Genomic DNA, 27,499 nt, shown 5'->3' with positions numbered 1-27,499 from the left:
CCTTCTTCACAAGAGGTTGGAGTGGATGAAAAATTCCCTAAGAAAACTAGTAAAGATGAATCCAAAGAGAAATGCTTATGGATTGTAACAATATGGATCAAGAAACCAATATGGGGGGGAAACATGTATGTACTGAAATCCTCCAAAATTCCTTCAGAAATCATAGTACATTGTCATTGTAAACTTGGGAAAAGGTTTCAAAAATTGAACTCCCTTATGGTTAACATTTAATAGGAAAAGAACATCACGTTGATATATAGCTTCTCCAGGCACGGAAAGCATCTCAGGAAACTGACAACTTGGTCCAGGTTGGAGCCGATAGATTCTACTGCCAAGACCTTCATTGTGCGCTGATTCGGGGTCAAGCTTGTCAGAATCATTTTCTGGATGATAGACGAACATACATCTTCAAAATTAGAAATAATGTTAATTTCAAGAAGGAGAGGTAGAAGGCAACTGTCGTACCTGAACGAGTGTGGATCCAATAACAAGTTCGGAGTATTTGTCAGATGAGTAGCCCACCACTGTCAATTTCGACGTAGAAATGACATTGATTCTTGTTGGACCTTCTTGATCAACTACAAGTAATCTATCAAGTGAAGGTGTGTCCTCAATGACCATACCGTGGTACCCATTTTTTGATGTCTTGTTGCGGCACCAGCAACACACATAAATAGTCCGGAGAGTCATGGAGGTGATGTGGAAGCTACTCAATCCATTGATCGCCTGAAGACGAAGGTACTCGAGTGCAGTACAACCGCGGAGCAGGCGCTCCATGTCACCGTTTGGGAGGCAGACAACGACGTGCTCGAGGTGCTTCATTCATGGTAGAATAAGAGCGGGCACGTCATTAAGGGGGATTGTAGTTCATGAACTTGGCGACGCGCAGTGGCGCGAGGCGGAGCGCAGATGTTGGCAGCAAGCGCATATGCCCATCATTAAAAGTGAGCTCCTCGAGCTGATCTAGGGCGGGGGATCGGAACCACTCCTCAAGCTTGGCTTGGTCCTTGCCGTTGGAATAGAACTTGCCCATGCTAAGGCCTTTGGTTGGGCCATGGTGACTGCTGAGGATCTGCGAGAACGCATCCAAGCTTTTGCAATAGCCATGGCAGAGCTCGTGGGTGTCGATGAGGTCGAGAGGGGTGGAGTGCCATAGGGGGCGCCACCGCCGAGAAAGGATGGTTGTCCGCGTCCCATATTTGATTGGGAGGAGGGAGATGATGACTATCAACATATCACCAGGGAGGCTGCTGATGAAGTCTAGGCGTGCTGGAGTCTCTTGCGGTTCTTGCTCGGCCCGCCTTCACTTGTTGGCAACCCTGTTCTCCACCTCCGGAGTCTCCTCGTCAGCGGCTCTTTCTGATAGAAGTGGGAGTACATGGAATATTTAGTTAAAACGGGGCAATAGAAAAGTGTATTGGTAACTAGAAGTTAGTAGGCAGGAATAGAGTAAGAAAACGGAATAACAATTGGTTGGTTAAATAGTACACAATTCCTTTGATATTGCTGTGTAAGTCAACATGCAAATACTTGAAAAGAACACTTACTTCGAACGAAGTCTGGACGGATGATATTGTCGGGGAAGTTGGCATATATCTCATGACCAGGCTATTTTATGTGCAGTGCAATTTTAGTGCCAGCTTTCGGTACATAAAACTTAGAAATTTTTGTCCGAAGGCCCATGGCAAAATAGGAGTGACCACATTCATAAAGTCTTACAGAAGCAACGATTGTAAATCCATGGTTTGTGTTCAGTATGACATTCCTGAAGTCTTGATTTATGTAAAGGGCAAGATTATGTACTGTAGATGCTGTTGCATAGCAATGGACGTGCTGCAGAAAATGGTAGGATTGTTAAATAATATGGTAACATGCAAATATGGGCGAAATTGAAAGAACTGTACAACAGTTGAAACCAAAGGACAAAAATCTATAATTAAACATATAGGGTAACCATGATGTCATGGAAATATGAGAGTAATCAAAAGAACAATACATCATTAATTTGCCTAATATAGAAAGAAGAGGAAAAAAATCCACTTTGACGTATGTGTTGCATGTGGCACCTTTTATCCAAATGTAGCAATATATAGCATATGTTTAGGAAAGTACGCCATGACAACTGATTTAGGGTGATATTGAACATAGCGCGCTTATCCTCAAGTCATCTGGTACGGTGAGATGGAACTCCATGGATGTCTGGCCGAGACCGCAAAGTCCTGATGTGTCCGTGCACTATACACTCTATGAATGAAAGACAACCCTCAAATCAGCTTGAATAGAAATGAATTCACGGTGATTTCGGCCGGGTGATTAAAGGAGGCAGATGAACTGGGATAAGAGATGAGATAATATCTCATTAAATTACTTTCCTTGTTGTCCATGAGAAAAAACCCTCAATACAGCGGATTCCCCAATCGGGCAGAGCTGGGTCGACCGCGGGCAACATCGAGAAAGTCGGTGGCGATAGGCGGCGGCAAGCGGAAGTGGCGAAATGCAGCGGGGTTTGTCGGCAGCCTGGCGACGGCGACAGGCGTCGAGCTAAGTGGTTGTCGCGGCGATAGGCGGTGCCATGCAGAGTCGCGGAGGAGCTTGTGCAGGTGTGAATGGGGACCGGAGGGGGTGGCGGGCGGGGTGAGGGTTTTTGTGACGTGGAGATGGTGAGGTTTTTTTTAATTTAGTAGTGAGGGTTTACTGTCCCACAAAGAGTGACAGAGGCAACGGTTTGCTAGAGCCAACACTGTGTGATTGATGTAACTAGGAAAATTAAAGTCATTGCATACGGTTCCAGTTTGGGAACTGTGTGTGATTGACGTACTACCTCCGTCCTGGTTTATTCGTCCCCTTTGTAATTTGTGCCACATTTTGACCCAAGATTTAACTAACAAATGTTTATGCATGTCACCAAAAAATTATATCATTGAACACTATGTTCAAATACGAATCCAACGATATAATTTTTGCTGACATGCACTAACATTTTGTCAGTTAAATCTTTGGTCAAAATTTAACACAAATTACAAAGGGGGCCAATAAACCGGGACGGAGGTAGATTCCATCAACTGAACCGATTGCATCCATATCCCACATTTAAACATAAATAAACACAGATTAAACATACTCGGGCATATATAATAAACGTACACAGGCATAGTTCAACCATATATAGTTCAATTGTCATTAAGCATACTCAAGCACATTTATAATTAAGACACTACATAGCCATACATAGTTCAATCTCATCTGCCAACACGATCGTGAAGCTTCTCCAGGTACTCCACGTACGCGGCATGCACTACCCTGTGAGAATACTTCTGTCTGAAGGAGCCAACGGCTCGTCCTCTTGCATGCACCAAGACAATTTCATACGCATCATGAAGCTTTTGGTTTCAAAATGGGCATCGAAAGCCCCACTCCCAGGTCCTAATACACTTGTTATGGATTCCCGCATAAAGCTCCCTAAGGATTTGCCTCTTGTACCTCCTCTGGACATCTTCATCCTCGCTGTCGACATTGTCAGATAGCACCTATACATATAGTAAAAAAAGTGGCGTCAAATTTGGAATACAAACTGATCTCTAGCAAACATTTGGCAGTTGCCAAAATTTGGCATCAAATCAATTTTTACATGTCGTAAAGTAGGATTAGGAATTGATGGCTATTTTTTAGACATATCCAAAGATTATTGTTCGAATTTTAAGCACAATCGTCTATGTACAGACCAATCTTGAAGAAAAAATGGCACAAACATATATTTAGGTCATTCAAAAATCAATTGTCAAGCCCTGGCTAGGAATTATTAGCACGAAACACTAACCCTAGTCGGATTATTAGCAGAAATCATTTGTACAGATGAAACAACTAATCACTTCATTTCAACCATTCAAACAATCAATACACTACACGGATCTAACGAAACTTACTAAGATTTCATGGATTGAGAGAACATAACCATAGGATTTCTATTTCAAAAAGGGGGAGGCAGGAGTAACCAGCGAAACCCTAGGATATATTTGACACATAAATGGGTATAGATGACTAACCGGTTGTCCACCGTTGTCGGACTCATCGCCGGAGTTGTCGGTGGGGTCGTCACCGGGGTCTTCGCCGGAGTCGGCGTGGACCTCCGGCTCCGGCTGTGGAAGCAAGACGCCGTTGACGATGTCAAGGTGCAACGAGACCTCGACGGCGGCGACGACAACCTCTGTCTCCATCTTCAAGCCGTGCTCCTCTGCTTTCGCAGCGCCGGCGTCAGCACTCCCTCCGATGGGGCACTTCGGCGGCATCCTCATATACAGATAGCGGTGAGGACTGAGAGCGGCGTCGAGGATGTAGGTGGAGAGAGAGGATTGTGTGTGCGGCAAAGATGGGGGGTGCGGCCGCTCGGGCGTGCGATTAATATGGAGTTGTGGGAGAGAGGCGGGCGGCGGTCAAACTGTTGGCTCGCCTCCCGGCGAGCCTGCGCACCAGACTGCTGGCATGCCTACCATCATTTCACACAACTACTCACACGCCTCCCGATGACACTGCGCAGCGAGCACGCCTCCCGTCAATTCACACACCTGCACGCACGCCTCCCGGTCGGCCTACACGGCGGACTGGTCGCATGCGTCCCGTCAACTCATGCCTGCTCACACGGCACATGGTTCGCGTGGCGGCACGTATATTGTTTTTCTATTTTGATGACTAATGCTGCTGCTTTATTGCTTAACCGAAGCATGGCACGTATCCATTGTTGGTCTAACGCCCATGGTTCGAATAAATAATCCGTTTGCGATATTGGTTCCCAATTATTAATAATCTCTCGTTTGTAAGAAGATAAAAATTACATCAAAACTTGTCTCAAATTTGACAAAAAAAAGTACAATACCACAGTGTATTGGTGTCCATATGACAACACGATAAGTTTCACGAATGTCAAATAAGTTTTGGATGTACTAGATTTTAAAAATCAAGATTCTCAATGTTTGAAATTTCTTGCACGGGGAGTAAACATGCACACAGTGAGACGCATGTGTTTTTCCAATCTATTTAGGTGCACTGTCACGTGTGCATGTAGTCCAAATTTGATTTTTTTCACATATACCCCTAGAAAATCAATCAATGTATTAAAACGTCTTAATGATCTATGTTTATTTTTCAAAATTAAAATGTCCCTCCTTTGGTAACATATGTTCACCGCAGGAAAATTTAGCATGCATCGTAGTTGCGGTGGATGAGCGGTGTGTGTGTGTGCGTCTGGGGTGGGGGGCTGGCAGTACATTACGAGTCGTGAGCCACCGTGTGGGTTGGCCGTTTTGTGAGGCAGGTCCCACATCAAAATCGTGAATTCGTTATTTAAAACATTACACAACCCTTTCATACATACATGTTTGGGCCACATGCAGTCAGTGGTTGTCCTACACGACACTCACTCACGTGTGACACTTTCTGTGGGCACACGAGGTCGTCGTCCATCACTTCGACCAACAGCCAACAAAGAGGTTAATTTGACCAGCAAGGTTGATTCTTTTTAGTTTGTGTTATGGTGGCAGTATATAGTACGCGTCGAAGAGGTGGGAGGGGACCGGCATATATACTACGTACGCGTCTGTGAACACACCTCACTCAGTGTCGGGACATGGTTTCCGAGGCACATGCCACATCAAAGTTGTGCATTGGCTATTCAAACATCACACAACACCTCTTTGGGCCACATGCATATGCAGACGGTGGTTATCCTAGGACACTCATGTGTGACGCTTCTATCTGTGGGCCCGCGAGGTCATCGTCCATGCATGCATCACTTTGACCTACATCGGGAGAGGTTAATTAATTTCACCATCAAGGAGGATTCATTTTGGTTTGTATTACAGTAGGAGCATATATACAGTATGTGTCGAAGAGGGGGGGAGGGGACCAGCATATGTAGTATGCTTCATGAAACTCGCTCTATGTGGGGACTTTACGGTTTTTTAGGCATGCGCCACATCTAAGTTGTGCATTTTGGGTATTCAAACATCACATCCACACACACCTCTCCATACATATGCTTGTCCACATGCAAAGCGAAGGCGGTTGTCCTCTGGCACCCACTCATGCGGTTATCAACGATATCGATGCTTTCCATCTGTGGGCCTGCTTGGTCCATCACTACTTTGCTCGACAACGAGAGAGGTTAATTTGACTTAGGAGGGGATTATTTTCTTTGGTTTGTATTACGATATATATATATATAGGTCATGCTCTGGGATGACATGATATAGATTGAGCACGCATGCATGTGTACGCATGAATCCCTCCCACCAAGTCGAAGTGGGCAGTACCACAACACATCATGAACCGATCTCGCTCTGTGTGGGGATTGTATGATTTTTGACGCACGCGCCACATCAATGTGCATGAATTCAAACATGCACGCATCACCTCCATACATACATATGCATGCAGTGGTTGTCTTCGAACGGTACACTCCCTCACGTGGTTATCGGCGACAAGCCTATATATTCGTGGGCCTGCATGGACATCCATGATCACTTTGACCAACAACGAGATAGGTTACCATGGTGGATTCTTCCTTTTGTTTGTGTTATTCGGACCTAAGTTTGAGCGCATACTATGCATGCATGCATGAATCCCCGTCATTGGCTCGAAGTGTGGTGTGACAAACATGCATACAATGCATCATCAACTAACCCTCGCTCCGTGTGGGGATTTCTGGTTTCAAAGCACGGTGCCGCAACAAAGTTGTTCCATTGTGTATTCAAACATCAACACTCAATACATATGTTTGGGCCACATGCAGGCAGTGGTTGTCTTCGGGGACTAGCTACTTGCGTGATTATTGGTGAGCTAGCCCATCTCTAGGGTCGCATGGATGTCCATCACTTTGACCAACAACAAGAGAGATGTTGTACGACCAAGGTGGATTCTTCTTGGTCCGTTTTACGATACATCTTGGTGAGATGCCCTCTCCCGCCAACTGAAAGTGTGTGTGTGTGTGTGTGTGTGATGGGGGGTCTGCTACTTCGCACTTTGCTAGGTGAACCTCCATGGGGGCGGGCATGCGTTCATAGCTTAGGATTCCCCTCCTGCCGACACGAGGGGGGACAAGCAATACCGTGTGCTTTGTGAGATAGGTTCCACATCCAAGTTGTGCATTTGGTATTTGAACATTAAGTCACCCTTCATACATATATTTGGTCCACATGCAAGTGTGTTCGTGTTCTGACCGTTCCCCGCGTATTTTTCGCCAAATTTATGAATATTAGACTAGTCGGATGATGCAACAAACACGGTTCACTCACACTAACTGTGTGCCACGCCAGTGCCCCTGTCACGCACATCAGCACAGTACATTGGCCTCCACGAGGCTTCCCCTCTCAAAAATATCTACCCGCCTGCAGAGTTTTCTGTTTGATAACACACGGTTGTTATGTTTCGACCGTGTGTGATATTTGTTGTTCCCGCTCCCGCATGCATCCCTCGAAAATATCTGCCCGGCTCGAGGGTTTTTCTGTTTCATAACACACGTTTGTTATTTCAGGACCATGTGCGATGCATCATCATCCAAAATTTCAATACCCACGGCACTTTACTCCCGCGTTTGACTCCCGCGTAGTAAAAAATTTAGTAGCCGCGTCATTTCCTCCAACACCCCCTCCACACACACACACCCCAAAAACTCCTCAGGTGCACGTCCGCGCGCACACACACACACCCACCACAATCCCTCCCTCGCTCGAAACCCTAGCAAGGTTGTTGCCGCCGCTGCAAGGCCTCCATTGTCAACATCAGCCGGTTTGCCCATGCAGCTTACCCACCAATCTCCATACCCTAGTCACCCTAAGTTTCTTAGATGACGCCTGCCAAACGCCCCCTTTCCCACACATCTGCATTCCCATCCCCACCACCACTCCAGAGCGTCGCAGCCTAAGCCCGGCTATGCTTCCCGTGGACCTTGAGGAGCAACTGGCCCAAAAGAGGTGCATCACGGCCTCTTCGCCCGACGTCGCCGAGGTGGCCGCCGAGGAAGCTGACGACCATTACTAGCCGCAAGCTCTCAATCAGTGGGCTAGAGTATGTGGGTATATCGTGGACGCCGGCTACGACGTTCAGGTCATCGACAGCGGCGGCCTGACGCAGGCTATGTCACAGGTTAAGTGGCCCACCCCCAACCCCTCGGGTTCAACCGCCGTCGATCTCATCCATGGCCCCGCCGCTGATCTCCTCTAGCTCGCTGTCAAGAATTTGCCATCCTACATCGCCATCGAGCCCCTTTTGTCATTTCTGAATGACACGTTCTACGATGCTCACTTGGGATCCACACCTTCCAAGTCATACCTCATCGACGGCAACCACGAGGAGGGAACCCTCTTTGGATCTTCCAAGGGGAAAGAGCCCATCTGCGACATCAGGGAGGGCACCCTACAGCCGTGCTCTTCTAAGGGGAAGGAGCCGATTTGCGACAACATGGATCGCACCCAGGGTCCGTGCTCTTCCCATGGGAACGAGCCCATCTGTGACAAGTGAGGAAACCCATGATTTGTTTTGTCGTGCCTCTTCACAGTGGGGGTACCCATGATTTGTTTTGTCGAGTCCCTTTTGTAGTGTCATGAGAATATGTCTAGTTTTAATTGCTATATTTAGTTGTTTGCAGTATGCCTTGTTTATTTCAGTTGTTCACAATCTGATGCTCTATATGTGCAACTATTTATTGTGCAGTACATTTTCATCAATACTTGTTTTAAACATACCGATAGGAATGCATATATTTGCTTGCTATTAAGCCTGTTATAGCTAGCATATGGCTCTTTTAAAGTTTTTTGGTTGTTCGGTTGTTTGTAGTTAGCATATGTCTAGTTAAAAATGCTATCTTCGGTTCTTCGTAGTATGCCTTGTTTACTCCAGTTATTCACAACGTGATGTTCTATATGTGCACGTATGAACTATGCAGTTCAATTTCATCCAGTTTCAACAATACCACTATGAATGACTACATTTGGTTGTCGTTAAGCATGTTGTGGTTGACATGCCTTTTCATTTTTATTTAACAATAAACAGTGTACTTAGACCGGCACAATACCAGTTTGAATGACTATATTTGCTTGTTGTTAAATGTTAGGCCTGTTGCAGTTAACACATCTTTCCATTTATTGTTTTGCTTAACTAGCGTACTTAAACCTGCACACTGAAGCTACCGTTTGGAGATTATTTGTCTGCCATGGATATATTTGGTTGATGTTTAGCCTGTTGTGCTTAACATGCCTCTCGATGTACTTACACAGGACAATTTTGGGAACGACTGTTGTTTTCCATCGAGGTTAGTTTCATCCAATGGCTTATATATACTCACTGTTCATGATATCGGTAGTTGGTACTATATAGGCCGGGGTCTGATAAGGGACTAATCGGTGAATCAGACTTTTAACTGAATATATCTGTAACCCATTTATCGATAGGTTAACTAGGGCCATATCTAATATATCCGAGGCTACATAGCAACATGCACTGTACTTAATGTCTAAATATGCAATCATAGGCTGCATAGCAACAAGGAAGAGTGTTACCTTACATAGCAACATGCACTGTACTTAATGTCTAAATATGCAATCCTAGGCTGCATAGCAACAACAAAAACAATTAATCAGCTGATAATTTGTAAAAATGCAATAAACTCCCTCCAGCCCATAATATAAGATGTTAATTCATCCAATATGTGAGTATATTGGATGTTATAAGATATTATATAATGGGACGGAGGGAGTGTTGTACTACATCATTGTGCAATTGCTATTTAGCTTCTAATATTAACTCGGTGCTTTTAGGTACATATGTCATTGGTAAAGATCCGCGCTTTGACCCTTCCTGCGTACGGGGCAATGAGATATTGATGAACCAGCATCAAGTGAGGAAGCTGATAAAGATTGTTAGTAAAATGGGTCAAAAGATGGCAATTAAACTATTTGTTTACACTTTATCCAAGACAACAGCGAACTGCAGGATGGTAAGTAAGAACTCTGCAGCCTTCTTTTTACTGCCCATAATGAGTTGTGTTAGATGACAATGTCTGAATATTTTTCCTTTGCAGCGGTTGCCAAAGAAGTTTACTCAAGATTACCACTCAAACTACATGATTGGTGGGCATGCAAAGGTTAAAGTATTTCTACTAGAACACAATGACTATCTAGATGTGTTCATGAAGACAGTGAAGGATGGGCGGTCGGCCATCACATGGGGTTGGACTAGAGTCATGCGTGCCTTCTGCATGGAGGAGGGCACAATATGGGCATTCCGCTTCACCTTGTTCAGCAACCAGAATATATTTCGCCTCTTTCTTTACCATCTTTAATAGTACAAGTATACAACCGTGGTTCATCATTCTTTATTTGGTGCTTATGTAATTCTTGAACATATGTACCTATGAATCGAATATGCATTGGTTGTTTGAACCTGAACGATATGAATAAAGCTATAGCATACTTTCAAATTCAAATCCGGTACAATTTTAAATAGCAGCACTTAAATTATGGTGAAATTACACTCTGCAGGTTGTTACAGCGCACACGGTTGTTAAAACACAAACGTTTGTGATATACACAATAACCCGACACGGTTCACGGAGAGGAGACATGTGCGATCATGCACACAGTTGTCGTTTGCAAAGCATGTGTGATGTCAGACAATATCACAAACGGTGCGGGCAAACTAAACGTTTGTGATAGTTGCCTTATCGTACAGGATTTGCAATCATGAACTATTTATGATGTGGTACGCATCATAAATGTTGCACCACAGAATAGCGTGTGCGATAGTTATCATGTACGACGACGTTACGACGGTTTGACATTTCGTAATCCTATCCGGCACTCGTACGATTATTAGCTAATCTTCTTAATTAGTTATCGCATACGGTTCGGGAAAAGTGAATGTGTGTGATTGTCGACTTAACATACATGTTCTATAATCGTGAACTGTTTGTGATGAGCCACGGATCGTAAACGTAGCACCACAGAATACCGACTGCGATGGCAATGCGAGCACAAATGAGTAGCAAGGATGGAGCATTTGGGATATTCGAGATATCAGAAACAGTTTTATAGGGACAACTGTATTCATCAAGGCTCCCTATTCTCGACGGTTTATGGGTCGTGTGGGAAGGACCCCCCTATCGCAGTCACTCACTTGGCGACGGTTCAAAATGTCGTCACGGAAAGGGGTTAAAAACCGTCTGTATAGCACCTCGCTGAACCAGTGAATGAATTGTGGGTTTATGATTAGATTATTCATTGAAAGTAATTGAGTCTTTTTAGAACTTTATTATGCATGATTATTATAGCTTTGTATTTCTCTCCGATCTAACCATTTGGTTTGGCCAACTAGATTAATTTATATTAAGTGGGAGAGGTGCTTTGTAATGGATTTAATCTTGAGATGTCCTCACCTCATGAGAGAAGGGGTAGCGAGGCACGTATTTGTATTGTTGCCATTAAGGGTAAAACGACGTGATTTGATGAGTTTATTCTGTCTACATTATGTCATCTTGCTTCATGCATTACTCTGTTTGTTATGAACTTAATACTATAGATGCATGCTGGATAGCGGTCGATTGGTGTAGTAATAGTAGTAGATGCAGAATGGTTTCGGTGTACTTGTCACAGACGTAATTCCTATATACATGACCATTGACGTGAATAACATCATAACTATGTGATTTTCTATCAATTGTCAAATAGTAATTTGTCTACCCACTGTATGCTATGTTCTAAGAGAGAAAACTCTAGTGATAACTATGGCCCCCGGGTCTACTTTTATCATATTACAAAAACCAAAAATACCTTGCTGCAATTTATTATCTTTTATTTTGTTTTGCAATTTATATATCTACCACTACCGGATTTAATCCTTGCAAGTAACGAGTTCAAGGGGATTGGCAACCCTCTTGCCCGTGTTGGGTGCAAGTATTTGCTCTTGTGTGTGCAGTTGTTGTTCACTAGGCTTGGTGTGATTCTCCTATTGATTCAATAACCTTGGTTCTCACTAAGGAAAATACTTACGAACTACTATATTGCTTCACCCTTCCTCTTCGGGGAAAATCCCAACGCAACTCACAAGTAGCACTCTGCACTAAAATTTGAGCACATGTTAATGTACGCTACCATCGGGTTACCTCAGATCAATAATGCATCAATTCTAATCTACCCTATCCATGGAGGAACTCATAAATTTGTTCTAGCATGCATAGTCGATGCTAGCCAACCATCGACATGGCAACATATAATCACACTTTCCTAGGATTTGGGAAGTTTTAACGCATAGCCATTCTCGAAGTGATCAAGTTTGTCGTTGCTACCATAGGGGAAGGTGGCGAAGCAGTTGTTGTCCTCGTGATGGTGGTGCTTGAGGGATATGAGAGAGAGAGAGAGCAAGTGGGATGGGTGTTATACCCCCATTTCCATTTTTATTTATTGTTTTCCATGGATTTTATACAGATTGAGCCTCTTTTCTTGCCTATCCTTGGTGTTCCGGAAAATGCCCAAGCCTTGTCCAAAAACCTTGATAAACAATTCTTCATCCATCAAAAGTATTATTTACCATAAAATGCCCCACAATAATTTGAAGGATTTATTTTTGTTTTCTAAAGCAACTAAATTTGTTGCTACTCTAAAAAACCTCATAAATTCACATTAGCAAACCCTTGCAATGTGAACCACAAATACCCAAAGCCTTGGAGTTGGTCACCACAATTTTGTAGAAACAACCTCAACCCTAGTTTTTTCTTAAAACCCAACTCCTTTGCGCCAACTCCTTTTTAACTCAAAACTTTGTGGGCATGCTTACTCACCCATTGTGCCCATATCTACCAAGTTTGAGCCGCATTTCATCGAATGATAGGAGAGAAGTGACTCATTCTCGAACCACCCGGATGATGCCATCTTTTCCCCCCTTTTACAACACTTGCCATCAATGTCAGGGTATCGCCACCAGGCTATGGCTTCAATAGGTCATCCTAACCGCTACAAGAGCCTTGAGGTTCACTGCCGCCCAACATGAAGAACAACCAAGAACAATGGATAAAAAAGTAAGTAGATTGATTTATTTGATCATGTGTTGTTGTATCAGTCGGTCGTCACCTCTCATCCACATATGAGGCGGTTAGACTTTACGTACAAGAAAATGACTTAAAATTCTGCTCTACCTTCAAATCTACTTTAATTCAAACACGTCATCCTCAAACCTCCAGGTCACCTCCAAGCACGATGTTGTACGCTTTTGGATAGCTCGGAGGTAGCCCGGAACTTCACAGACTAGTTTTCATGTGTCGTTGTACGCCTTTGGATGACCCGAAGGTAGCCCGAAACCTCTTTATCGAATATTTGCGCAGGCACGCTTCTAGATAGCCTAGAACCTTTAGGCTCCATTTTTGTATAGGCCAAAAGTAGTCCTCAACACAACAAATTGTGTGTAGAAGTTGCATACGACCTTGGATTGGGATGATCCAAAAAAATATTTGTTCACCTTCATGAGACATGCAATTTTTATACTGAACATTCTTTTCATTTGATGTCATCTTGAGGACCGTTTTTATGCAGGCCAAAAGTTGTCATCAATATTCGAGAGCCTTCAAATTTTTAGAGTGCATAATTGGAGTCAATTCATGTATTTCGTTATTAATTCGGAAATGAATTTCTCTCCACACTTTGTATACTTATAACCAAATTATTCAGTATACTTTCCTCACGAAAGCAAACTATTAGTAGGTAGCAATTCTCCTTGAACAAATCAATATATATAGAGTAAAGAATAAAGTGGAGTAATTACATGAATAAAGCTCGCTTTCTCGTAATCAAGTTAACTCTAAAAATACAGAAGTTGTTATGTACATCCATTTTGTTAATGACCCATTTTTTGCTACTCTCTCTGTTCCATATTAGCTCTCGCTACTTGTACTAAATCAGCGATATCTAATACGGAACGGAGTGAGTAGTATATTTTATGATTCACCGCCTCTTTTTTTCTTTTGAATAACGGATTTGCCACCTGTTACCTCAATGATCTGAAAGTACAAGTAAAAACTTGCATTACATTTTGGAAATGCATAATTCCGGAATGATTCCTCCCTCTCATCACCACCACATGACACAAAGCAATTGTAGGAATACAATTACCCTCAAAAAAAATTATAGGAATACAAAGAGAAGAAAGAAAAAGAAAAAGAAAAAGAAAAAGGTATTTTGTGTCAACACAAGGGAGGAGAAGAAAAGCTCCACCCGTCGTGCGCAGGGGTGCCCGCGTGCCTGCCTGCCTTCTTCAGCCCCCACCCCCCCACCCCTCTCCCTTCTCGCCAACGGCGACGAGCGAATCGCGTGAATGAGATGAGATGGGACTGGGAGACGCCGGCGACGGAAGCGGAGGCGGAGGCGTTGCAGGAGCGCATCTGGGACCTCCACGACAAGCTCAGCCACGCCATCCTCGCCCTCTCCGCCTGCGCCGGCCTTCCGGCCTGCCGCTGCCGGGGCGCCCCCAACGGTCACGTAGTCGTCAAGGGGCAGCGGCCGCCGAAGGGGGGAGGGCACGTCGACCTTGCCGCGGCGGCGGCGGCCATGGCGGACGCGCGGGGCCTGCACGCCATCCGCGCCGCGCTCGAGGACCTCGAGGGCCACCTCCACTTCCTTCGTGTGAGTTCCCTCACCTCCTCCCCCCTCCTCGTCTTCCTCCGAGTTGAAAAATCCGTGGCTCGTTGATGTCGCGTGCGAGAACCATCTCCAGAGAGTATGATACAGTGGATTGTTATCATGCCTTTGCTTCCTCCCTTGCGCAATTAATCATCTCCTTTTAAGTTTGTTTGTTCTCTTTTGATGAGATGACTCCACCGTGCTGATCTGTAAATCCAGATTCAGATGAACAATCGTTCCTGTCATTTACATTGTGAGCACGCATCTTATTCAGGCAATCTAGGTCGGCCTTCTCATTCATTATTGCTGTTCTGTGTTTTGGTCCACAGATGTTCCTTGTTTGGCAGTTCGTCCATGTGGAAACCAACGATATTAAGCCACATATTTGTGAGCTGGATGCTAGCTTTGTTTGTTTGTTTGTCACTGTTATGTTTCGTTATCACAAGCCTTTGTATTCTTCGTCAATTTTGTCCTCATGTGATTTGAGTGCCAGATTCACTTCTGTTGGCATGCGTCTTCCCTCCATAGTTGTAACATACACCGGGAGAATCTTATCTGTTGAATTGGGACCTCTCGTTCCCTTGTACCCAATCATGGTACGAAGACACACAATTGGCACAGGTTGTTAGTCATGTAGCTCATTGTCTTCTGGCTAATGGTAGTTACCCATGTAGCTTCTTCCTGGTCGTTCTCTTGTATAAGGTATCAATAGGAACTCTTCATTGTTAAAATTGTTGCCGTGTCCCTCATTTCATTCTATGGTATATGATGTACAATTTTTTACCATACATGATTGAGTCTTAGCTGAATGGGCTGAGAACATAATGCTGCTTTATAAAGGAGCAATTTCAAGGGTCAATATAAGTTACCTTCTCTCCACATCTGTGAAATTAAGCACTTCTACATGATTTTGTTTGACGGGGCACTTCACCATGATCGTTTGTGCTAGCTAGACATCTGGCACCAAATATTCCCTGATTGAAAAACAATATGTTGCTTATTTGTGTCAAAATGGCTTGCAGGATGTTCAGTTACAACAGCGTGCCGATCAAGATGCCGCGATTGCTAGGGTGCAGCAAAGTCGCATTCTCCTTGCTGCAAGGTTGGCTGAACATAGAGGAAAGGGGCATGGTGTCATTGAGGAAGCCTTGGGTTTCGTGGGTGATGTGCGTGACAAGAGCCAATTTGTCTCGCCGGAAGATGTGTATGGGACGCACAGCCAATCAGGGGAAGATGAGGAGGACCGCAGGGGGCATGGTTCAAACATGGTGGTGCGTGTGGTATCCTGCAGTTTTGCTTTAGCCAAGAACATTTTAAGATTTGAGAGGATGGGTAGCGTGCTGGGTAATGCTACCGTGTTTGCAGTAAGTATGCTCACATTCTTGCAGCTTCATCAATTGGCCTCTGGTAAACAAACGCCAGCAGCCCAATATAGGAGAGCCGACAATGGTTCTCTTTCTGGAGGGTCAAGAAAAGACAGTAAAGGAAAGCATTTGGAAGTGTTATTAGCTAGAGGTTGAGCAATCATCAGATACAGGAAGCTTTGTTCTCCATTGAGTTTTGGTCGGTTTTGTTAGGTCACTAGGCACTAGCCATTGCATTCTTTTGGATGGGCTGGTCTACAGTCTACCTTCATCGTTAGAAGCTGTACCACACAGGATGTAAATGGTTTGAGATTAGCAATAGATGCACCGGAAGTATCTGCAAGTCGGTTCCCTTTTCTTCAACTAACCACAACAATTGTATGGTACTAGGGCAACATATCTCGTTCTGGGGCTGCGACATTTGAATCTGTTTGTTTGGTTATTACTGTACAACATCTATGGTGATGAACTTGGAGAGGATCCACAAGCCAATGTTCCCTCACCAGTCACCAGTCACCAGCAGCTGGGGTTGCAAATCAGGCTAGACATTGTGATGCTATGCTTCATTCGTTTGCCTCTACGACTAGTGTCATGGCCCAAAGGCTCTTTGCTTGATTGATAACTTCACCCTGTGATTTGTATATAACTGAGCCAAAGTACAAGCACGCAAAAGTACAATGAGGTGCATGTGGCATAGCCTTCAAAGGGTTGAGTTGTGAATTGCTCTTTCTTGTGCCTTGTTCTTCACACCAGTTAGGCACCGCTTTTTCTTTGCATATGTTCCCCTTCTTTCGGAGATGCGAGTTAGGTTTGTTCTCTATTGCTGCTTGCAATGGCTTTACTTGTCACCAGCTTGGGCCTTCTCATGTAAAGTTTGAAGGACTGCCCTACAAATCTGACATCGGATTTTTTTTGCCATGGCAAATCGAGCGTCTTTTATGGCAACTTGTGTTTGCCGAGGATGGCAAGTTTAGCTGGCAAGCATCTCAAATCCGGCTCAGTTTGATTTTCCATGCTTAAAAATATGACGTCAGACTTTTAGCATTACCCAAGTTTGAATCAGTTTACAGTGAAATCTTTGGCGAAACACAAGATCTGGATGCTCCTTTCATCCTCTTACTGTCTATGGTTTTGGCATCTTTGTTTCATTTCAATTTTCAATTGACATGACAGGTCCTGTAGCAGAATCCACAGCTGGTGGCTTTGGTTCCTCATCTTTTGTGAGATCAATCATGAGGAAGATCTAGATCAGTGGTGCTATTATCTGGATGAGGGGCACTAAACCTGCCTTTTGGAAAAGGGGAAGAAGCTAATCCGTTGTGCTAATCCTGCGGCCGTTGATGCTGGAGTCGGCAGGCATTATCTTGCAACGGTGGATCCAGCCAGCACTCGCTGTCCTGCTCCCCTGCCGATGCCATGGCCCAACACCTCATGATCATCTCTCAACGGTGCCCGTCCCTTAAAAGTTGTTGATCCTTGTGGCTGTCAGACAACTCATGGAGGCTGTAAAAGAGTAGGCAGGGCAGGCAGACCGGTGTTCTAATCAAGCCGACTTGATGCAAATCCCCTTGGTGTGCTTGGGGGCTGTGCACAAAAAGCAACTGCGCTCCTCAATTCTCTCTCTAATCTTTACCTTTCCTTTCGTCGCCTTCTTTCGCTTTATCTCTCTGGAGTTTGTTTATAATCAAAAGTTCAAAACAACATAACATCCAACCCTTCGGTTCATCCTTTTCACAGTACCTACTTGCTGAACGAAGTAATGTACCCTTGAAGCTTTTTAGAGAAGCTACGAAAATTGGCCCAAAATGAAAATGATATCGAGTGACCCCATTTTGACGTATATATACATATAATTTTGTTTCTGCAATTGTGTGTATTTACATACTCTTCAAGTTGATCCAATTTTATATTACTGTTGTACTAAATCGATGGGAGTAGTTGATCCACCAACCGCCATGACATTTATCATGTTTAAGGGTTCCTCGCAGATCATTTAAGCACTGCCAAGGACATCTTCCTCATAAATAAAGCAATAAACTACAGAAAAATCTAGTGCGTTGATGCGGGCATGCGAGCCATCGCGTGCCGAAGCGAGCATGTGAGCTGCCGGCTGCCGCGTTAGACTTTCGGCAAACAAAACTAGGTCCGTACAAGCATATTAGGGCAACCTGAAGGCGGACCATCAAATGTATACGGACATGTTTGAACGTGTTCATGGATCATCAAATTGGATGGAGCGCCAGCCATCCAACCGAAATCATCAAATAAAAGCGGACACCGGATTTTCATTGATTTATGGAATAATAATTTTTAGATAAAAGAAAGCCCATCAAAGAGATGGTTGCGCTCCGCCTCGTTGACGCAGAGCTGCCAAAGCTCGCAACTGATGGTGCAGGCACTAAGCATGTATGCAAGCACCATGCAATTCACGTTGATGATGCACAGGACTACCGCAACCATGGCCGTGATGGCAGCGTCAGGCGGGTGTTCCGTGTTGAGTATCGTGATTATTAAGAAAGTTAAGATAGTGTAGGATATTATTCTATCTTGCCTTGTACTTTAAGATGATCATCTAATCTTATATATATGCCCACGAGGCTCAAGCAATACAACGAACGATTCCACCAAATCCATCATATTTCGCATCAAACCTTTCTCTCTCTTTCAACATGGTATCAGCCTAGTCACGATCCAAACACTAGCCGCCGCCGCTTTCGCACCCGCGCGTCGCCCTGGGGCGGTCGGCCTCCATGACCGCCGCCGGGGGCCGCACCGCCCGTACCTAGGGTTCGTCCGCCGACCGTGTTGGCCGGCTGCCCTAGAGAGTCTTTTCCCGAGCCCTTGTTCCGGGTTTTGTTCGCTCTCTCGCCGGTCGTTTTGATCGGCGTTTTTCTTTTTGGTTTACCGATCTATAATCGGATTGCGTCGCCCGCCGCCGCCCGTTGACCCCCATGAGCCTCTACTCCGACCCTGGCACGACCAGCCGGCCTCTCCTCCGACCCGGCGACCACGCGCGCCGAGGCGGCCCGTTAGGGCCAGCCGCCGTCCGCGCGTCGCCCTGCGCCGTCCGTCACCGCCCTGCTCCTACCGGGACACCTGCATCGCCCCGACCCGGCGGCCTCGCCCCGCCCATCAATCCACATCACCCGCCTCCGCCGCGTATGCACGGCGGCCCGGCGGTCTACCTCGCCGGCCTCGTTCTCGACTGCTCGGGACGGCTACGTCAGGCTCGTCGGCTGCCTCAACTCGGGCGCCGCTGCTCCATTGGTCGCTCGGGCCTCGCTGCCCGGCCGCCGGCGCTGCTTTGGCAGCCCGGGTGCTAGTGCTGACAAGCTCGTCCGCACGACGTCCCACGCCGTCCGTCGTCGCCGCCCTCATCGCGGACTCCGCCGCCACCTCGCCTCCACCGAGCGGCGTCCCCGACCTCACGCGCGCTCGGCTTGATCACCCGCTCGCTGTCGTGATCCGCCTCATCTACGCCGCGCGGCCGACCTGGCCTGTCGGTTACGCGCGCCTCCGCAGGTCCCGTGAAGATCGTCCCGAGTACCGCGCGCCTCTCCGCCGATCGAGCATCGGTTTGCCGCTGCGTCGCCCCATCGGGCCGCAGCGCCACCGCCCCGTGGTTCTCCTCGCGACTGCATTGACTCGTGCGTCACCGTTGCGTCGACCCTTCGAGCCGTAGTGCCGCGATACGCGGTCCCCGCCGCTGCCCCGAGGTCGTCCCCGCGGTTGCACCGACTCGCGAACCGCCGTTGCCCTTCGGGTCGCAGTGTCGCGGCCCGCGGTCCCCGAGGTCTTCCCGCCGTCGCCCCGACCTGCCTGCCGCCGTTGCGTCGCCCCTTCGGGCCGTAGCGCCACGGCCCGCGGTCCACTCCGCCGTCACCGCGCGTCGACCTCCCGTGGTATGCGCCACGCCGTCTCCCTTGGCGAGGGAACGCCACCGTCCGCGCCGGTCTTCGTCACGTTGTCAGGGTTCTTCGCCTACTTCGAGCACCGCCGCCGCACTCCTAACCTAGCCGCCACCGCTCTTCTTTGGCGGCCGCCGCCGCTACCTCCGTAGCCGCCGCCGCCGCCACCCGTCCACCCCCTTCGTCTTCGTCCAGCACCAGCTCGTCGCCAGCGTCGCCGTCATCTACCCCGCCCGCTTCATCTACTCCGACAACCGCGGGCGACATTGGCCCAGCGCCGATTGGCGCCGCAACCATCGTCGAGTCCTTCTCTGCTGGCCTCTCCGGCCTCTTCGACATGGCGTACAGCTCGTGCAGGTCCCAGTCTACGAATGCCCGGTGCTGGCAACACCGCCTGCCTTCGTCCACGACGTGTCCCCGGGCCTGGCATGCCTGGTGCGGTGCTTCATCAAATTCGTCTTCGACCGTCTACGCATGCCCGGTGCTGGCAACACCGACGCGTGCCTTCGTCTACGACGTGTCCCCGGGTTTGGCAACCCCGGCGCGACGCCTCGTCAACACCGTCTTCTCCACGGCGACTTCCTCGACACCGGCCACCCCGACTCGACATCGACCACGGCATTCTTCGCACGGCTACCTCGTCCACGGCTCCACCACCCACACTCTTCGCTACGTCGACAAACGGCACAAAGGGCTACCGCCTGCTTGAGCAACCTTGTCGGTTTCCACTCCAGCCACGACTCCGCGATGCATCGACCGTACGACTATGGGGCGGTGCCCGTCAGCTTCCCTTCGGTTTCTTCTCCAGTCTCACCGTCTGCGTTGCTACCGTTGTGACTGCGGGGGGATGTTGAGTATCGTGATTATTAGGAAAGCTAGGATAGCGTAGGATATTATTCTATGTTGCCTTGTACTCCAAGATGATCATGTACTCCTATATATATATGCCCACGAGGCTCAAGCAATACAAACAACGATTCCACCAAATCCATCATATTCCGCATCAAACCTCTCTCTCCCTTCCAACACTGCCTCCAACTGCTCCTCCAAGAGCGACAGATGCTGCTACTCCGCATGTTGCAGTCTGAACACGGACACCGGCTGCTAATCCACGAGGGCCTGCTCCTCCTCAGTCAGCAACATGTTGTAGTGTTGCTCAGCCTGCAGTAGGCTGAACCTGATCACTAGTGGCTCCACCAACGCGAGCACCGGCTCCTCATCCGCCTCCTCCATCGCGATCTCGGCCATGACCATGGGATCGCCATCCTCCTTCTCCTCAGAGCTCATCTCTGGAGAGCTCGGAGACAATGCAGGCCTACCGCCAATCATCCGCGGCGCATACCTTCGCCATGATTTCCACATGGCACCCTGGCGAGAGCTTCCTCAACCACGAACGAGCGGTTCTAGCCATTGCTATCACTAACGAGCGAGGATGCGAAGGGCTCGGACGGGGTGAGAAGGGGTAGTTCGACAGCAGCTCGGACGATGGGCCAAGGGCTCGAAGGGGTAGGGTACTAAGGCATGGCCGGCTGGCTTAAACAGCCGGAGCAGGCAGAGCGGCGGGTTGAATGTAGAGCGCCGGAGTAGGCTTCCTCGGTTCCACGCCAATCACGTCCACCCTGAATGCACCGAGGGTTTCTTGAGACACGAAGAGGAGTTTTGGGTGGGTCAGTCTCGTCAGAGTACGAACGTCCGGGCTCCTCTAAATCTCCCCTAGGGTGCTGTTTGCAAGATTTCCGACATTCTGGGTCCGTGTTGTCAGAGTCCGACATGGCAGATGTCCGACTCACAAAATTTCCCCCAGGGTTGATGCTGGTTTGCAAGATTTCGGACATCCGGACCAATAGAGACACTTTACTTGACAGTCGTTGAATGGGTAAAAGTGTTGGGGGCTGTTTGGATTGGATCAGCGGCACGCCCAGCCAATATTATTATTGGCGTTGACCAGGACACCGCAGCTTGTTTGGATTGGTTCCAACGTTTTGGCTCGCCAACTGAACCCATCTTTTCCTCTGTGCTTGTACGCCAATTCGTTGGCGAAATCAGGGGCGGCCGTACGCCAATTTGTCCGTAGCATCCAGAAACATCCAGTAAATAAGAGACAAATACGAGGACACCAATCAGGTCAAGCAACGGAACAACTTTAGTTTCGGTTCCCATCTCTATTAATTTGTTGGATGGGTGCACCCATAGACCCATAGAGGCCTTCTGCCATCACTTCACAATATGACACTTGAATTCAGTCAGGTAGGTGGACAGTACAATCCCATATAGCAGCAGCAGAACAGGAACAAAGATACATTAGGTGTAACAAGCGAAGATGGCCCCAACATCATCCTCCAAGCGCGGCTCCAGGGTCAGCCCATTGCATACTTCTGGGTCCAGCTCCTCGCTGTGGACTCATACTTCGCACGGTCGCTCTTGTACATGTGTGCAATCTCCGGAACCAACGGGTCGTCGGGGTTTGGGTCCGTTAGTAGAGAGCAGATTGAAAGGAGCACCTGGAAATAGGGGCTTGTCAGATAAACGTGCAACCGGAGAACGAATGCTGCTGCAAGGTTACTGCACAGATAGTTTAATTTTAACATGCTTTGGCTAAGCTGTAAGAATTAAAACTGCTGGAACTCCAGCTCAATGACAGGCATCACATTCACGACCGAGTTTGTTACAAAACCATGAAAAGAAAGAATTGTGTCACCTTTGAAACTGTCAATGCAGGGCTCCATTGCTCCTTCAAGATATCAAGACAGATGCTCCCATTGCTGTTGATATTTGGGTGGAAAACCTTTGTTTTAAATGCAACCTGGAAAATTGTTTCCATCATAATTTAGCTAGAGGGAATGCGGAGCTCAAGACAAGCATTTCAGATTTACTTGAAATGTTAAAAGACATTTGGCAAAGCAGTTGCAACTACTTAGATCATTGCTATAGCACAAATATTTTATCTACAAGTACTAGCATGGAACAGAAAAATAACATGAAACCCTCTCCTAGTCAACCTTTCCACCACATGGAAGTAATCATTGTTATGTAACATGCATCTCAATTATCATACTAGAGCATTTTTTCAATAAGCACAATTTGATCATCACAACTTTACTAGAGCATGCATCATGCAAGAATCATCCACTGTACACGCAAAGGACAGGAGTTGTGATAATACTAGCTTTTGATATACAGGTCCAGTGATCGACACACAAACATAGAAGGGATATGCTAATAGATGAACCATTCCCCTGACTCTGGGCTAGACAACTTTACAGTTTTGTCTGATAGGCTGGCAGTAGTATTTAAGCTTGAATCAAAAATTTGATGAGAATTAATGCAAGACGTTGGCAAGGAAGTTTCTTATAACAGGGCTTTGGGAAACCTCAAAAAGCTAGAGAGTTGAAAAGGCAGCACTCCTGTATCATCCTAGGAATAATTTCAGATCGTTGCATACACTCGACTGCATACCTTGGGTGGCTTGAATGGGTAGTCTGGGGGGAAGTGAATAGTAACCAAAAATACACCACCAGCATATGGGCTTTCCGATGGACCCATGATCGTCGCTTGCCAGTGGAACATATCTTCCGCCACAGGGCCTGTTCCGTGAAAACCAGATGTTTTAGTCACACAATGGAACCTCAATATAAATTCCCATAGTGCTATTGCACGCAATGGGCTAAGCAATGATACTTCAACAAGAGGACAGTGACAACACATTACTAGCAAAGCTTAGCAGACCACCACAGAAGAACTTTCAAGGTTAGGATGGTCAGCAATGCTTGACTACGACCATGCATATTCATGGGTACCCCACGCATCCAGACATGAACTACTCACTACACATAACCTCAAGTGTTTTTTATCCCATCAACATGTAATGATGTAGCGAGTGATTACTTGTTCAAAACGGCGAAACTACTACTTTAAACAGGGAGTCCAGATGCATAACAGCGTAAGAATTAATAACTGTAGATTATATCAAAACTGCCCTGATCATTTTTAGTGCCTATCAGCAGCTAGAAGCATTTTTGCCGTACCATTGGTAAAATGGTAGGCAAGTGTGACATTTTCGATAAAGGCACGGTTACAACACATTATTAGTAGCAAAGTTTAGCAGTTCAGGAATGCTTGACTACACGCATGCGTAGTCATGTACTCCAGAGGTTAGGATGTTCTGGAATGCTGCTTGAGCGTCCACCCAAGAACAACCATCAATATGTAATAATGACAATGCAATGACTGATTACGTGTTCAAAAGGGGGAAAGTACAATGTTAAACCGGGAGTCCAGAAATAGAAGAAATGAAGAAACTGTAGATTACATCACAACAGTAGTAACCATTTTTAGTGCCTATCGGTAGCTAGAGGAATTTTTGCCAAACCGTTGTAATTGGTAGGCTAGCATGACTATTTGCAGTAGGTGTTTGGTCCACTGCCAATGTTTTTCCTTCAGGAACAGTACAACTACCATTTTATGTGTGCCAGTAGGCTAACTGTATTGGCTCATGAGCATGGGATATCCGGCGACCAATTTGCTCCACAACGGTTTGCCCTCCCTTTCAGATCCCCGCCGGTTACTGCAATTTCTAACGGTTCTACACAGGAATTTCCAAAAGCAGCATGTGTCTAGCAAATAAGTAGATCTTCTTAATTAATCGAGATACATATATCTAGCAACGAGGCCACGAAAACGACAAATCATCACACATGCATCTGTCACCGGGACGAGGGATCTTCCGGGGGTTGGTGGTAAATAAGTAGAGCTAGCTGGTAATAAATAAGTAGATCTGGCGGCAGAAATTACCGGCGCTGCAGGAGGTGGGGGGATCCCTCTGCAGGTCCTTGAGCTCCTTGAGGATCCGCTTGGACGCCATGGGGACGGGGCTGCCGGCTAATCAAGCGGCGGAGCTAGTTGCGATTCCGATCGGAATCGAGAGGGAGGAGGAAGTGGGACGGAGTGGGGAATAGATCGACGGGGAGCGCGTATAAGTAGTCGGGGAGGGATGGCGTGCGGAGGAGAGGAGAGGAGATTGGGTTGGGTTGGAGCGGAGGATGGTCACGGCACGCAGGGCGGTCTCCGGAAGCTTCCGGCCTGGGTGGAGCACGCGGTATTGCGTACTGGCGGCCAGGCCACACTGCTGGCTGGCTACGGTGGCCGGGTGCGCGGTCGGTCGCGTTAGACGGACGCGGCTTTCCCCGCGAGAGAGGGGAGGGTGTGGGGAAACGGGTCGGCGACGCGTCTGGTTCTCCTTCTTTTCCCTAGCTTTTCCTGGGTCCGGCCTCTTTTTTTCTTTTTCTTGCTCGACCACATGCCACTAGCACTGGGTTTTTTTCCTCTAGGGTTTCCCTTGGTCCCAAATATCCTCCGGCGGAGCCACCGCCAAAGTACCCTAGATACCGATCAGTTCCATATTTCTTCATGTCGGAAGGAGGCGGGCGTGGATCACAGTGGCAAATACTTGTTGCCTGTATTCCTCTGTAACGGACCGGGGATGATGGAGATCGTCGATCTGGAGTAGGTGAGAGGAGCAGAAGGGGGATGAGGCTTGGAGAGGAAGGAGGTTGGGATTGTAGAGGAAAGTTTAGGTTATAGAAAGAAAGTTCACCAGGCATGTCTCGCTCGGCCACAGGCGACCCCTTTTTAACTCGCACGCACACGCGAGTTCCACACGTCGGATGTGCCGTGTCACACTGACCATGGGTTGGTTAGGTGTGACACTCTCCCCTCCTTAAGCAGCTTCGTCTTCCACCCAAATTGGAGCCGCCGGATAGCGCTAGCACAGAACCTCGTAGTCTTCCTACGTCGTTGTGTCGGGAGATCCGGTGCTCTGAACCTTGAGCTGGACTACCGGCGCATCGCCATGCTTCATCATGCGCCGGTCTAGGATACACGAGGGCTCGGCCAATGTACCAGAGAGGTCTTGACGCGGGGCAGTTCTGCGAACACCGGGGTATAGTCCGGCGTGAAGGGCTTCAGTCGGGACATGTGGAAGACGGGATGGATGCGGCTTGTTGACGGCACGTCCAGCTTGCTTGCCATTGGTCCGATGCGCTCCAACACGATGTACGACCCGAAGAATTTGAAGGCGAGCTTGGCTCGGGGGCGGCTACCACGGGCTGCTGGACTTACGGCTGCAACTTCAAAAGAACTTGCTCCCCGAGCTGGAAGCTTCGATCCTAGAGATTTCGGTCGGCCTGCTTCTTGACACAGCGCTGCGCACGCTTGAGCATGCGCGGATGAGGGTGGCGTGCGTCGTCCAATCCAGATCTCTCCAGTCAGGGGCGTCTCGGACCAAATCCTGTGGCACCCAGGTTGGCCTCCTTGCCACACAGTGCCTTGAAGGGAGTACAATTGAGCGCGGAGTGGAATGTGGAGTTGTACCAAAACTCCGCCATGGGCAGCCAACGGCGCCATTTGCGCAGCGAGTTGTGCACCATGCATCGTAGGTACATCTCAATGCACTGGTTCACGTGCTCGCTCTGGCCGTCCGTCTGGGGGTGGTAGGCGGTGGAGTAGAGCAACCTCGTGCTGGCGCCGACAAGCATTTCCCGCCACAAGTTGCTGGTGAAGACTTTGTCGCGGTCGAAGATGGTGGAGGACGGCACGCCGTGGAGCTTGACCACATTATCCTAGAACGCGCGCGCCACTTGCGTCGCATTGAAGGGGTAGAGGAGGGGAACGAAGTGAGCGAACTTGGTGAACCGATCCACCATCATGATGGAGTCGAAGCCCTCGGATGTAAGCAGACCCTCCACAAAATCCATGGTGAGGTCCTCCCATGGCATCGCTGGAATGGGGAGGGGCGCCAGGAGGCCGGCAGGTTTGGTGTGTTCGTGCTTGGCCTGTTGGCACACTGTGCGCTAGTGCACGAACTCGTCGACGTCCTTCTTTAGGCCCCGCCAGTCGAAGTGCTTCTTGACGCCGTGATAGGTCGTCGTGGTGTCGAAGTGGCCGCCCACCGCGCTGCTGTGCAGGGCGGCGATGAGATTGGTGCACAGGGCTATGTTTGCCCCGATCAAGGGACGACCTTGGCAGCAGATGAGGCCACGGTGGACCTTGTAGCCGTCGTCGTCCTGGTTGTGGATGGCGAGTTGCTGGAGCCGATCCTACGCGTCAGGGTCCGTCTCGTAGGAGTTGGCCACCTCCTGTAGCCAGGTCGGTTGGCATACCAAGAGCGCGACGAGATCAAGGTGTTTGCTGACGCGCGACAGCGCATCTGCCGCCCCTTGTCGAGTCTGCGCTTGTACTAGAAGCAGAATTGGAGACCCACCAGCTTGGACATCGCCTTGCGTTGCAAATCTCTAGATGTTGTTCTCCCAGATTGCAGAGGCTCTTGTTATCGGTGAGGATGTCGAACGGACCGCGTTGCAGGTACTTCCGCCACTTGTCGATAGCTATCATCATGGCGAGAAATTCCTTCCCGTACGTGGAGAGCTTTTGGTTGCGCACGCCGAGAGCCTTGCTGAAGTAGGCCACGGGTTGGTTGGCGACCGTCTCGTTCATGAACGGGCACTTGAAATTGGGCAGAGCCAACACGGGAGTGGTAACCATCACTTCCTTGAGCATGTCGAACACCGTCGCGGCT

General features: G+C 47.8%; 2 protein-coding genes across 2 annotated transcripts; one reads left to right on the top strand and one right to left on the bottom strand.

The window, feature by feature from the left end:
• Window positions 1–14,204: 14,204 nt before the first annotated feature.
• On the top strand, window positions 14,205–16,738 carry LOC109761503 (plastid division protein PDV1). Its single transcript, XM_020320324.4, has 2 exons — window positions 14,205–14,657; window positions 15,677–16,738. Exons 1-2 carry the CDS (start codon window positions 14,355–14,357, stop codon window positions 16,172–16,174), a joined length of 801 nt encoding a protein of 266 aa, XP_020175913.1. The 5' UTR covers window positions 14,205–14,354; the 3' UTR covers window positions 16,175–16,738.
• Window positions 16,739–22,051: 5,313 nt separating this feature from the next.
• On the bottom strand, window positions 22,052–25,100 carry LOC109761505 (ubiquitin-conjugating enzyme E2 28). Its single transcript, XM_020320326.4, has 4 exons — window positions 24,718–25,100; window positions 23,383–23,510; window positions 22,625–22,729; window positions 22,052–22,427 (listed from the first exon to the last, which is right to left on the bottom strand). Exons 1-4 carry the CDS (start codon window positions 24,785–24,787, stop codon window positions 22,284–22,286), a joined length of 447 nt encoding a protein of 148 aa, XP_020175915.1. The 5' UTR covers window positions 24,788–25,100; the 3' UTR covers window positions 22,052–22,283.
• Window positions 25,101–27,499: the final 2,399 nt, after the last annotated feature.

Source organism: Aegilops tauschii, chromosome 7 (genome assembly GCF_002575655.3).
Source record: "Aegilops tauschii subsp. strangulata cultivar AL8/78 chromosome 7, Aet v6.0, whole genome shotgun sequence".
NCBI classification, from domain to species: Eukaryota; Viridiplantae; Streptophyta; class Magnoliopsida; order Poales; family Poaceae; genus Aegilops; species Aegilops tauschii.
Note: the sequence above shows the minus strand (reverse complement) of the source record. Positions and strands in the feature narration are given on the sequence as shown.